The 13,746-nt window shown below is 37.6% G+C and overlaps 1 protein-coding gene and 1 pseudogene across 1 annotated transcript; one reads left to right on the top strand and one right to left on the bottom strand.

Moving 5' to 3' along the window:
- On the bottom strand, nucleotides 2,151-6,857 carry LOC110436536 (annotated as a pseudogene).
- On the top strand, nucleotides 6,704-12,711 carry LOC8054173 (ankyrin-1). The gene is made up of 11 exons (XM_002466626.2): nucleotides 6,704-6,985; nucleotides 7,212-7,376; nucleotides 7,772-7,903; nucleotides 8,488-8,627; nucleotides 9,356-9,466; nucleotides 9,594-9,719; nucleotides 10,207-10,359; nucleotides 11,081-11,182; nucleotides 11,825-11,995; nucleotides 12,092-12,171; nucleotides 12,261-12,711. Exons 1-11 carry the CDS (start codon nucleotides 6,856-6,858, stop codon nucleotides 12,301-12,303), a joined length of 1,353 nt encoding a protein of 450 aa, XP_002466671.2. The 5' UTR covers nucleotides 6,704-6,855; the 3' UTR covers nucleotides 12,304-12,711.

Here is a 13,746-nt window from a genome sequence, read left to right as displayed (position 1 = left end):
TATATATCATAAGCACTCACTTTCTTGTGCAGAATTACCATTAGGTCATTCAGGATGATTCTAGCTATCTCGTAGGTTATAGTTTTACGCCCATGTATGTTTAGAGTCTCTGATGTGTTTTACTCCCTCCGTTCCACAAATAAACACGACTTCTATGATTCATGTTTGACCGTTTATCTTATTCAAAAAATTTAATAAATATTATTTATTTTTATGACTTATTTTATTGTTAGATATATTTTTTAATGATTTATTTATTTTATTATTTGCATAAAAAATTAAATAAGACTAATGGTCAAATAAAAAATGCATTTATTTATGGACGAGGGAGTACAGCAGTGGACTCATCAACAAGTTGGCTATGCAAATACGCGGATAAAATACATTCTTCAACCTCCATCTAACGTACATAGTAATTTGATTCTCAATCCTAAACTAAGAAACTGGGTAACGGGCGCCCTTCAACTGTCAGAACTAGATAAACTTTTTCAGCTAGCTAGTTTCAAAGGTGTTTTTAAAATAACAAAAAACTAATTTGTACTTTAAAAATTCATAATTAATCATATCATATCATATCATATCATATCATATCATATACTTTTATAAAGCTAAACCCCACTAGATGAATTCTCTCTTCATGCAAGGTGTCCACATCATTCTCCACTAAATGACCCACTAAATGTTCTATCTCTTCATGCAAGGTATCCACATCATTCCCCACTAAGTCCATATCATTTCATATTAATTATAAAAAATAACCATATCATCTATATCATGTGAAATAGATTAAATCTTTAATCTATTAACATACAAGTCATGTACATATACTATTTGTTTCATTACCAATTCCTCTATAATATAACCAAATATTAGTTTTTCTTCTATTAGCTTAGCATTTTTTTTCCTAGATCTAATACAATAAAACACATTGTTCAGTATTGTTATGTATATAATGATTTATTTTTAAGAAAATCCCGCAGCAACGCGCGGGGAGTTCACCTAGTTTACTTAAAATTAGAAACATATGAAACTAGCACCAGTTTTCTTCTAAAAATGTTATATGTTTGTTGCTGCTCTAAATTAATGAGTATGGCTATGAGCAATAAAGGAATAGGAATATAATTAAAATCAATTCCAAATAACTACATATAAATCATAAAAGGTACCCCCTCCATACCAAATTATAAGTCATTTCAAGAATCTAGAGAGTCGAGGCATCTCTAGTTTGACCAAATTTATATGATAACATAATAATATTTATGATACCAACTAAGTATCATTAGATTCTTCATTAGTTATATTTTCATAGTAATATCTATTTGATGTTATAAATCTTTCTAATTTTTTTTTCTATAATGTCAGTCAAACTTGAGATGTTTTGACTCTCTAAGATTTTTGGGATGGAGGAAGTACATAACATTTTGAGAAAAAATTGGTACTAGTTTCATTTTTAAATTTTAACTAAACTATTTACGAATTTTACATAGTAAATGGGATATTTATCATTTTTATATAAAAATGATAAACCACCTTTGAAACCAGCTCGGTTTGACAGCCGGAGGGTGCCGGATTACCTGGTTTCGTAATTCAAGGTTGGAAATCGGACTACAATACTTTTTATGTTTTTTTAGAAGTTGAAAAAAATGTAAAATGCACGTAATTAAGGAAACACGTTGGCCTCTTTTGTCTCACTTATCTCTCTCTACTCTATAAATCATCAAAATCTAACGTGATAATATATACATAGCATTAATAATCAGATTCGAGGGCTTTTCTAAGGGTATAAAAACAAGTTTCCGATTTCTAGAAAACACCGTGAAGACATAGCACAAGTGCCAACAATACTGTATGATGACCATATATCACCTTTGAATTGATTTGGCTCTAGCTATTTTCTCTTTAGATCAGTGAAGACAAAAACTAAAAAACTCAAATTAGCTGAAGCAAGCTACACTGCAAATATTGACGACAGTTGAATTTCAGCTTAATACTAACAATTTACACACTATAGAGGAAGCAAAACGGAAGTCCGTATACGAAAGCATGTATTATTATTAGCAAAAAAAAAACAAATTAAACAATGGATACGAAGACTAACCCCATGGCGGAGTTTCCATTTCACTGGCCACCGAAGCCATTTCGCTGGGTGATCAAAGCGTGTCTTCCCTTGGAACAGCACTCCTTTGTTCCTGTACGTAAAGCACATCATCAGCAAAAAGGTGAATCGGCTAAAAGTCGATCAGTATAGAACAGAAATAAAATTATTTAAAACCAAATGAGATCGAACTTGTGTCATATATAACTCAGAAAAACAAGAAACACGCAAGCCTGAGAGATCGAGAAACAGAAAGTAGACAGACACGTAATACGTACCAGTGGGTACAGCTGCAACAGGTCACCATGTGCTGGGCGAAGCTGCATGGACCTGCTTCCATCCCATCTAAGCTGCACGGATCCATGGCCGGCGACCAGGAGCCACTGCTAATGTGATATTTCATCAGACGATATCGCATTGGATTGCGGCGTATGATCGTGCCAGCTTCAAGCATCGGCAACGCCTTGGCGGAGGCGCTAAGCGTCCTCTTGTGCGCGAAGATGGCCTTGTCCACTATGCATACACCTTCCCATGACAAGGTCCGCGAGCCTGTAAACTAGCTGTCTGGTACAAACAGCGTCGGTATGGCCTATCACCAGGACCTCCGAGTTGCACTCCACCATGAAGACGCGTGGCCACAGCGTTTTGCATGTGGCGATCAGCTTTGGGGGCCGTAGCGACTCACCAGGCAGAGGCGTGTCTATCTGGAAAATCTTGGTTAGATATGTGTGTCGCACTTCCCCTATTATGTCCTGACTCACCACGTAGGTCTTGCCATGGCATGAGAAGGGTGCGATGCCGCTTCTATGTATGGGGTACGACCAGGTGGACATCGTCCACTGGTGGTCCTGTGAAGTTGCGAAGGCCACACGTTGTATTCTCTTGATGAACACAAGCATGACGGTCACCAACGCCGTCGTCGGTGAAGGTAGCAGCGGCAGAGACGATGGATCTGAGGTAGAGGACCTTCCGTCGCGCAGATCGCTCTGCGGTGGGGTATTGGTGCATCTGTGGGAGGAGAGTGGAGAGCGGCGGCAGGTCGACAATGTCGCCGGTGAAAGGGTGTAGCAGGCGGACGGCGGTGTCGTCGTCCCGCTGCAGGACGAGAAGGCCCTCGACGGAATCGAGGACGCAGTGGTCGTCGAACAGCGGGATGTGGACGCGGACCCAGGCCCCCGTGTCGAGGTTGAAGAAGCGCACGTAGCCGTGCAGCTTGGGGTGGCCAGGGTAGAGCCCGTGGCCCTCGGGCAGCATCATCCAGCGCCGCGGGCGGAAGCGTGGGTCGACGACGCCGCGACCGCGCGGGGAGGCCGTGCTGGATCGCCAGGAGGCGCAGACAGCTCGGAACCGGACGTGGTCCACGACGTCGGCGGCCAGCAAGCGCGACGCGACCAGGCGAACCAAATCATCCGGAAGAGACGACGCCCAGGGCGACGTCGTCGTCGTCGACGCAGACATATCGACACTGTTGGCGCCGCTAGTGGTGCGGCAATCTTGAACTTGAATCTCGCCGTCTCCTGATCTGATCTCTGCCAAGAAGCTCCCTTGTTATATATATATAGAGGAGAGAAGAAGAAAAAAAAAGCCGAGATAAAATCTTCGTTATTGGGGGCACGGAATTATTCCTTGACCCGCGCTCGGAAAAAAAAACGCTTTGGGGATGAGGTGCTCGATCGATGGACTCACCCCGGACTCGGACCTCTTGCATCACGAATTTTTTTGTTTTTTCTACTGTAGTACTTTTATTTGTATGTGACAATTATTATCTAATTATAGAGTAACTAGGTTTAAAAGATTCGTCTCGCAAATTACAGACAAACTATGCAATTAGTTTTTATTTTTGTTTATATTTAGTGCTCCATGTATATGTATAAAGATTTAATGTGACGGGAAATTTTGAAAATTTTTGGGAATTAAATAAGGCCTGAGTTTTCTGTTTGGTGCCGCAGATAGTCGTCACCAAGTGCGTGAGACGGGTTGGTTTATCTACCCCATGGCCACGATTTGTGTTTGGTTCGGTGAACATCGTGATGGACTTGACCATATCCCATAATCACCGGTACATGTGGTTTCACCTCGTGAAAGGGCCTCCTAGCTGAATCTATACCTATTTATTTACCTATTCTGCCATATTTTTCCTGCCAGCCTATCCACTACTCCGTATATCCGTTTCCTTTTGGAATCAGTAGAGGAGGAAAAAAAATAGAAATTTTCATATTAAAATTAAAGAAAGTACAGGAGCTTAAGTGCAAATTTGTCAGCCAATCTATCCGACCGCCCGTAGATAGACTGCTGGAAGAGCCGCATCCACAATCAGCCCATAGATAGACGGGAAGAGGAAAAAGAATAGAAGTTTTTTTAGGGTTCCTAATACAAAATCTTCTATAAAATTAATAAATATATAGTAATTTATAGAAAAATCTAAAAATTATAAAACAAATTTTGTTCAGCTCCACATATTTAGATCCATATAGTAAACAAAAAAATCATAAATTTTAGTATATTTTTCTGTTGGTAGATGCTTGCCTATGCTTTTTAGTGTAAAACTAAAATTGTAGTTATCTTGCTCTAATTATTATGAAAATTTTATAATAGCCTATTTAATGTGATGCTTGATTTGTGGTAAAAGTTTTAGCATAATTCCTGTATATCTCACTGATTTACTAATTTAACTAAATTTATGCTTGAGGATGCTTACACTATCTTTGCATGATGTGTTGTTATGTTATGTGAACACTTTATAAGTCCATGTGTTTATAATCTACGTACATTTAACTGATATATCATATTTTATAGAAATCCTAATCTAAATAAAAAACAAAGCTACCAACAAACTTTTTATTTTTAATATATAATACTAACGTATATGAAGAGGTAATATTAAAGTAAGAGAAGGTTTGACTAATTTCTATTTTTACTATTAAAGAAATATGTCTCCAAGCTACATATTATTTTAAATATCAACTATTTAATACCATAGATGTCATGGTTATCAATAAAATAAATTATAGACTTTAAATTTTATAAAAAACATAAACATAAATAGAATGTAACATTATGTCATAACTTTCTATGGCCATTTGATACTTTCCCCCGTTGCAACGCACAATAAAAATCAATCTCAAGGTATATATAGACTTCGACTTACCAATAAAAGTGTACTGTTAGCTTCTTGTCTTTTCACGAACAATGCACAAATTGACAGAAACTTATACAATCTATATAAAATTAAAATCAAATCTAAAGATTATAATTTAAAAGTTTATTAGGCTCCTTTCAACCAGAGAGTATAAGGTACCATTGTGCGTGAAATAAAAGCCCTAAAAAGTCTAAGAGCATGTATATAAACTATATATAGACAGTCTGCTTCAAAGTCAGTTGTAAAAGCTTAAAAATTGTCAATTTTAATACAAAGGATAAAACACAAATAAATATAACAAAGTGCTCATTTCCTTTATATATATATAGAGAGAGAGAGAACTATTATCCTACAGCTAGCTACAAAATAACATATTCTGTAGCCAGTTTAAGTTACAATAATAACTATGTTAATTTATGAGATTATAGTAACTTCTTACTAAGTGGTTTGCTGTAATGTTATGGTAAATATCCCCATGTGTTATAGTAACCCAACTATCATAAATATGTATATATATTATCGTAAATTAGTATATAAAACTATCGTAAATAGAAGTGGCTATAGAATAACTTATTTTGTAGCTAGCTACTGAATATACTCTCCTTATATGTATACATATTATCGTAAAATTAGTATTTTCCTACTCCCAAGGAGTAGTTACTCTCTACTCATAATCACACACAAATACACCCGCGGAGCCTTTCCATGTTAGTTAGCGGGTTAAAAGAATACACCCGTTAATTCCATTTCAATACTATATATATATAACTCGATTTAATGTTGAGTATTTCCATACATAATTAGTTAGAGTATCTCTAAGAGTCTTTGTAAAACCCACTCTCTAAATCATTATTTGGAGAACTATTTATATAAAAATTATTTTCTATATCTTTTTGTTCTCTAATAGTTTTTCTGTATCTTGTGTATATTTCAGAGCTATTCTCGTTTTCTATATTTGATTAACGAGAAATTCAAAATAGAAGAACTATATTTAGATAATAACTAAATAAAGAAACTATTGGATGATATTTTTATTAAAATTTTTATTACTAGCAATTACGAAAGATATAGAGAATATCTTAGAGTTGCTCTTAGTTCAACTTTACGAGATTAAGAATTTCGGTCCTAATAACCGGAGTTTTTGGACAAGCCCTAATATAAAATAATTATCAATAGAGTTTTAATTAATTATATTATTATATTACATTTATTTAATATTAATCTTTATATTTTTTATAATTTTAATCAAACTTAAAATATATAACTCTTTATAAAAAAAATTGGAACGATTTGTAATTTGCAACGGGAGAAGATGCAAGTCTGAAGTCTCGTCCACCCGCAAGGCCGCAAAACACAGCCCCCAGCTATCACAATCACAAGCCCCAGCCACACCATGACACGAGTACAGGACTTCTCGTCCTCCCGGCTTTTTTTCTCGCGGACGCGCAAGTCCAGCGCCTCCCTATATCTGCGCGTGCGTTCTCTCCTTTCCCACTCATGTCTGCACTTCTTCCTCCCAAACCACACCGCGCAAACACCCCCCAAAACCTTGGCGCGGAGACCGAAGTGAGGAAACCCTAGCAAACTGCTGCCCAAGCTCCGGCCGGCAGCGGCGGCGATCATGGAGGGAGCCTTCGACCTCAACACGAGGATCTTCCTCAGCCTCAACTCCCGGCTTCCCTACGGCGACAAATCGCCGCAGATGGATTTCTTCGACGCCGCGTTCAAGGGCGACCTCCGCCGCGTCAGGGGTAAGCGCTCCCCATCGCCGACCTCCCTCCCCGTCCACTACCCCTCGCGCGGCCGTGCCGGTGCGGCCGGGCCCTCTACTGGGCTTGCATTTCGCGCTATGGCTTCGTGTCGTCGTCGCTGCGCGCCTATATGGATGCTAATACTGGCTGCGATTGTGTGCTCTCACTCTGATGTGTTCATCTGTGTTTTGGTTTCGTTGTCGTACGTTGTGGTCGGGTGTTGAAGAGATGGCTAGGGGCAAGGACGCGGAGGGGAAGGCGCAGCTCGTGGACGTCTGCATCGGGGGCCAGGGCCCACTCCAAGCGGCGGCGCGCATGGGGAGGCTAGACGTCGTCAAGTTCATGGTGAAGGAGCTCGGTTTCGACATCAATCTGGGTAGTAGTGGCACGGGTACGTGCGCGCTTCCTCATTTTCCTTCCTCCGCGTTGTGAGTTATGACGTGATCTCGGCCCTGACTCATGCTTCATTGCTGTAATTTGCAAGTTAGAACATTGAATTAATTCGTTAAATCTAGGATGTCCAGTTAAATTATATGCATTGAGTTCATGCAGTATCCATTATTTGAATATTGCGGTCTGCGGTCATCTAAATTTTGCGTCCTATTCACTCAATCCCACACTTGACTTGTTTTGTGGGTTTGTATATCTTACTTGCCCATTTGCTAATGTCACACTTACTTCTAATAACTTGCTCATCTAGAATTCTAGATTCATCCCCTTATAGTTCGAAGTGTTATCACTTTACATGATCTCACATAAGGAATTTGCTTTCGATGTCGGTGTCAGGTGTGACAGCTTTGCATGCTGCTGCGTTGGATGGGAAATTGGACACTGTAAGGTATCTTCTGGACAATGGGGCCGATCCAAATAAAAAAGATGAACCTGGTGAAGTTCCTCTTCACTGTGCTGCAAAATATGGTACCCCTCTGCATATTCTGTATCCCATTAATGGATTTGCTGTTGTGTATAAAAGAAGTCAAATATATATAATAATGGAATGATTCACTGTCTGTTAGGATAGCATTTGTTTCTTTCCTGTGGTCACTTCTCACTTTAAAGAAGATGCTACATTCTTCACATCTAACACTATGGTAGCCTGAATTTGCTGGCAACTTTATGAAGACAAGAAAAGTTGTGACTTTTACTATTTTTTGCTGATTCTTTTTGTCCTTTAGTGTTGTTCGATCCTATAACTCATTTCCTTTTGGGCAGGCCTTGACTGAAATGGTAAACATCCCTACTTTGTGGCTTCGTGTAACATAGAACACTTGTGTCTTTACTGGTAGAGCATAATGTACTATCTGCATTTAAATAGTCTTGTCAGTTGTCACTAACATCATCGCTAGTATGCAGGAAAACAATAATATGAATAGCTCATGTTTATTTTATCATTGTGTTGTTTACCCAATTCCTTGTTGTATTCATATTTGTCTAATTATAATGATTTGACATTTTAGGGAAATGATAGACATTAACTTGGCCTTTTCATTCTTTTTGTCTAGGGCATGACGAAGTAGCAAAATTGTTGTTGTCTAGAGGAGCTAATGTTGATATGGCCTATTTTCATGGCACACCACTCCATATTGCTGCTGTCCATGGGAAGGCTGATTTCATGAAAGTTTTATTGGAGCAACATGCAGATGTAATAAGCAAATTCCATGTTTTTTTGTGCTATCTCAATAAATACAATGCACACACATTTAGAGTACTTGCACTGCACTTTCACTCTGGCCTTACTGTATTGTTGATATTCATTTATGTGTTTCCAGTTACTGTCAGTCCAAAATCATGTATGACTTAGCAAGTTGTAACTGAAGGTTCACTGGTTCCCGATGATGTCTATCATTTTATCTTATATCCCTTCTTGTAGCAAGAGATATACTGCCAATTGACTTAAATATTTAGCGCACCCATACTTAAGCATAAGCTGGAAACTCTTTCTGTACCATACTAGTATACTGCCAATCTGCCATGTATGCTTTCTGATTTAGCGCAACATAATTTTCTTTTGTCTAGTATTTTTGCCTTGTTTTCTTCAGTTGAAAAGGTTGTCCTTGCTGTTAAGGCTTATCCATCTATAAGATAGCAGTGGATTACAAATTGTCAAGATTATAGTTTTATTGTGCCAGTCTGCAAGCAAATGTGAAGGTGTATATGAGTTTGGATACATGTTTGATTCCTGTACATGGTAGACTAGTGTTTCTGTGTTTGAGGTTTGAAGTCAGACAACGTTTGCGTTACATTGGATATTTCTTAAACCCAAAATACTCTGCCTCTATTTATGTTCCAAGATTGTGTCTTAAATACCCTGTTATAATTTATTTTTAGTAGAGGTGACATCTTCTTTTCTTTTCTCATGAAAACATGTAGCCAAACAAAATCTCAGAAGCTTTAGGTACACCGCTTGTTGCAACACTTAATGCTGCTTCTGATGGACTTCCTGAATCAATTGCATTGAAATGCGTGAAGCTACTCGTCGAGGTATGCTTCTGTTCACTTTGCCTTATCAGTTCAGCTTGCATGATTGAAGGTTTAATCCCATACAAAGTGACCTTAATATATCTGTATCCATTTACAACTTTTAATTCTATATATTTCATATCTACAGGCGCGTGCGGATGTGAATTTTGTTGGTCCAGACACTCCTTTGGTGGTAGCGACTACTCATGGCTTGACTGATTGCATCAAGTACTTGTTGAATGCTGGCGCGAACTCGAATATCCCCAAAAAATGTGTTAGTTCTTTTGGCATCTTTTAACCTGCTCGTGATTTTCCCTTAATTCTTGCTGCTCTATAACTTTATAGCATTGTGACATCTGCACAAACATCATATTTGAGTATAATATTCAAGCCCCTACCATACAATCAATATGCCACAGAAAACATGTCAATAAGTAATTGTTTGGTGCACATTTTTACAAACCATATTGTTGCCACTACTATGCCATGATCAAATGGATGGTGATCCTCACGATTTTTGGTCAAAAGTTGGTTTAATCTGTGCTTTATGCCCACCATTTATTTGCTGTATAATGAAACATTAGGCTTAATTAGGTCTACACTATTTTTTTGGTAGTTATATATGTATGTGCAATTTCATATACTGAATAATCTGTTGATTACTTTGTTAAGCTGGTAACTTTCATATACTGAATAATCTGTTGATTAATTTGTTAAGGTGCTATGCCAATAGAAATCTTGTTCTTTGTGTTGCTTGACAGTGTGGTGCTATACCAATAGAAATTGCAGCAGGCTATGGAAGAAGAAAGGATGTGGAATTGCTATTTCCTTCCACTTCTCCCACTCAAACTGTATCAGTGTGGACTGTTGATGGAATCCTTTCTCATGCCCAATCAAAACATTCAAATCCCAAGGTATGAACTTTGATGTGGTGCTTCTTCTGATCCTCAATACAATGTATTCTAGAACTTGCAGAAAAGCATTGACAGATCTATAAAGACTCTACCCACATGCAAGGTCCTTACTAAGTTGTGATGTACTCCCTCAGTTCCAAATGATATAGGTCGTTTTTGCTTTTTCTAGACACAGTTTTTGCTATATATATATCTAGAGTTCTATATCTAGGTGCATGACAAAAGCTATGTGCCTATAGAAGTCAAAACAACCTACAATTTAAATGGAGGGAGGACTATAGAAATTTGCAAACAACATCGATAGATCTATATAAGGTCCACATAAAAGGACTTTGCTAAGTACTCTGGTGCATAACAAAAGTTATGTACCTAGAAAAGCTGAAATGACCTATAGTGTAAGACAGAGGATTCTAGAAATTTGCAAACAACATCAATAGATCTATAAAAGACTATAGTATCCACATACAAGGCTTTTGCTAAGTACTCATTTTATTAGTGGTAATGACTCTAAAATAAATGTTGATAATGAAGGTAGGGATATAAAAGGGAACTAGTAGTTGTCGTAGAACTTCAATTTTATCTTTACATGTATTTATGGACATAAGTTTAAGGTGAAAGAATTGAGAATAGATTTTTTTCCCAATGAGTTGGCTTGTTAATCTGTCAGTTTACTGATAATTTCATCATACTACATTTGGTTTGGCTTGTCTTGATTATTTAGGTCGAGAAGTATGGTAAAATCACCAAACTTGAGCTGAAATTAGGTGGTGACAAGGCTGTTGGTAGAAAGAACTACCTTGCTGCATCAAAGCTCTACACTCAAGTGAGTTGTATCAGTATATTTGTAGTGCTCCTGTATTATTGATGACTTGATCCGTGTTTGCACTAATATTACTTTAGTAGAAGGTGTACTATTTTTGTTTACCCAGTGTGCAACGATCAGTTTAGAACAATTGTGAAGGATCAATTTAGCATGTGTTATTTCTGTTTGACAAGGAAATTTTGTTTGTCTTGTGTGTCGTGTTGCCTATGATAACCTTATATGTTTGGACATTTGGACAACTAATGTAAGGGAGAAACATGGTAGAAAGACGAAGATTTTTTTTTGAAAGTAGGTAGAAAGACGAAGATTGAATTGACAAAACTATGATGGACAGTTAATTCATCATTTATGATATTCCTTAATGATAATAGCATACCCTCTCAGAGGGGTCAGTCTCCTTGTCAGAGAAGGATCCAAACTTATTTATGCATACACCCTTCAAACCAAATCTAATGTTCATCAAGCTAAAATGAAATTTGTATCTCCTAGCTTACCTTAGCATTGCTAATTTGTCTGCTGTGTGTTGTACTGTTCACATCATCGCGTGAACTACAACAGTACTGCTACCAGCTGCCCATGACATTTGCCTAAAGATGTATCTTTGTCTGCTTTGCTCACAAATGTGTTTCTGTTTTAATGCAGGCAATTGAGCTGGATCCTGATGACGCAACATTGTATTCAAACAGGAGCCTTTGCCAGCTACAAATTGGTGAGGCAAACAAGGCTTTGCTTGATGCCAACAGTTGCATAAAGATACGGCCTGAATGGTTGAAAGGTTACTACCGGAAAGGTGTTGCTCTCATGTCACTCAAGGTTAGATATGAATATAATATAATATTACCTTCCAACTGTTATTTTTATGTCACTTTGTGGTATATTTATCAGCTCCACTTTTTTATCCCTATATAGGAGTACAAAGAAGCATGTGATGCTTTCTTGGCTGGACTGAAGTTGGACCCTACAAATGTTGATATGGAGAGGATGTTCATGTAAACCATCTATAGACTAGTAATTGTCTTTTGTTGCTATCTTTCATGGACATCCCTAATTGTCTAGTGTTGTCTTTACATGATCACAGGGAGGCAATTGAGGCCATGAAGAAGGACCATGTTACTACATAGACCACTACCATCAATTAGAGGAACTGGCAGGACTTGTGGACTCTATGCTGCCATTTTGTATATATATGTGTAGCACAACTATATGTAGAAAGTTGTGCGGACTAACGCTATTACACGGATTTGTCTAAAACCGTGGTAGAGGTGCACTATTTTGTGAACTTTATTTCTCAAACCAAGCACCCCCTTTAACTTCCCCATGGTCTTTGTGTTTTAGCAATGCACTTTTGGAAGGCTTCCTCTTCCACGCTAATGGGGAGATAAACAAAGTTAGCAGTTGGATTTGAACTTTGAAGTTCAAATGGTCTCCTTTTATCAACCTATCAAACTTATCACCTGTATTGCACTGAAGATTTTCATATGCTGCATGGTTTGCTATCACTTGCGGCAGTGGTGTACTTAGTCCCCCTAGCTCTGGTAATACGCTCTGCTCGAAGCTTCAATGCATAGAAGCTAATCTGCTCGAAGCTATCCATTCGAACGCTGAATCGGAGACTTGTTTGTGTTTGCATGTTCGACATTTTTTTTTAGCTTTTGTTAATTTTGTTTCTCCTAAGAAACTATTGTGTTTTTAATTTGTTGAGCCAAGCTGCAGCAAGTGTATGTAGTCATTAATCCATACCAATAAACTTTGACACGGTGACCTATGTTCAAAAAAAACTTTGACACGGTGACCTTCAGGTCGATCTATCAAAATGAGACTTAGATCGAAAGGTTCTCGATTTCTAGCACAGGCAACGTGGGGCAAATGCATGCCTAAAGAAATGAATTTGCGTTACTCCTTGAACAAGCGTCACGTCATGTTAAATCCGTATTTTCTGCATCTTTTCGTGGCCGTGTTTTGATGTATATCCTCAACAAATTCTTTTCATACTAAATTTTTATTCCTTGTTCATCTCTTCCTTCTCCGACTGTTTGGTTCCACCAACTAAATTTTAGTTAGCTAAATTTTAGTCACTTTAGTAGCTAAAGTTACAAATACATTGATTAAAAGAAGCTAAAATAGTTTAGTTCCATTAATCACCCAAGAGTAGCTAAAATAATTTTAGCTAGCTAAAATTTAGCAAGGGAACCAAACAAGCCCTTAATCCACACCCAGCGGTGGAACCATAAAAGAAATAAAGGGAGGGGGGAGCCCGTCAGACAAATATGGCTAACATTGCCATATTTTGATGTAATATAAATATTAATATAATGTAATCATAATTTTTTGTTCACAAAAGTGACTCTTTTATAAAATCCACGCACGTGTGTGTTAAAAATCTTCCATGATAGAAGAATGACAATCAAATTTCTAAATCCAATTACTATAAAAATCAGTATCGTATGAAAAATTATTTTTGAAATGCATAGACCTCAACCATAAAGCCTGATTTTTATAATACATAGAAGCAATCTCAAACTCATATCACCTTTTGCCTAGTCACAAACTCATAAAAATTTAGA

The sequence above is a fragment of the Sorghum bicolor genome, chromosome 1, assembly GCF_000003195.3.
Source record: "Sorghum bicolor cultivar BTx623 chromosome 1, Sorghum_bicolor_NCBIv3, whole genome shotgun sequence".
In the NCBI taxonomy this organism is placed as follows: Eukaryota; Viridiplantae; Streptophyta; class Magnoliopsida; order Poales; family Poaceae; genus Sorghum; species Sorghum bicolor.
Note: the sequence above shows the minus strand (reverse complement) of the source record. Positions and strands in the feature narration are given on the sequence as shown.

Excerpts from the sequence above, each read along its gene's own strand:
- LOC8054173 (XM_002466626.2), top strand. The coding sequence starts at position 6,856 with ATGGAGGGAGCCTTCGACCTCAACACGAGGATCTTCCTCAGCCTCAAC. Across the intron at positions 10,360-11,080 it reads CAAAACATTCAAATCCCAAG|GTCGAGAAGTATGGTAAAAT; the intron begins GTATGAACTTTG and ends TTGATTATTTAG. Across the intron at positions 12,172-12,260 it reads GATATGGAGAGGATGTTCAT|GGAGGCAATTGAGGCCATGA; the intron begins GTAAACCATCTA and ends ACATGATCACAG.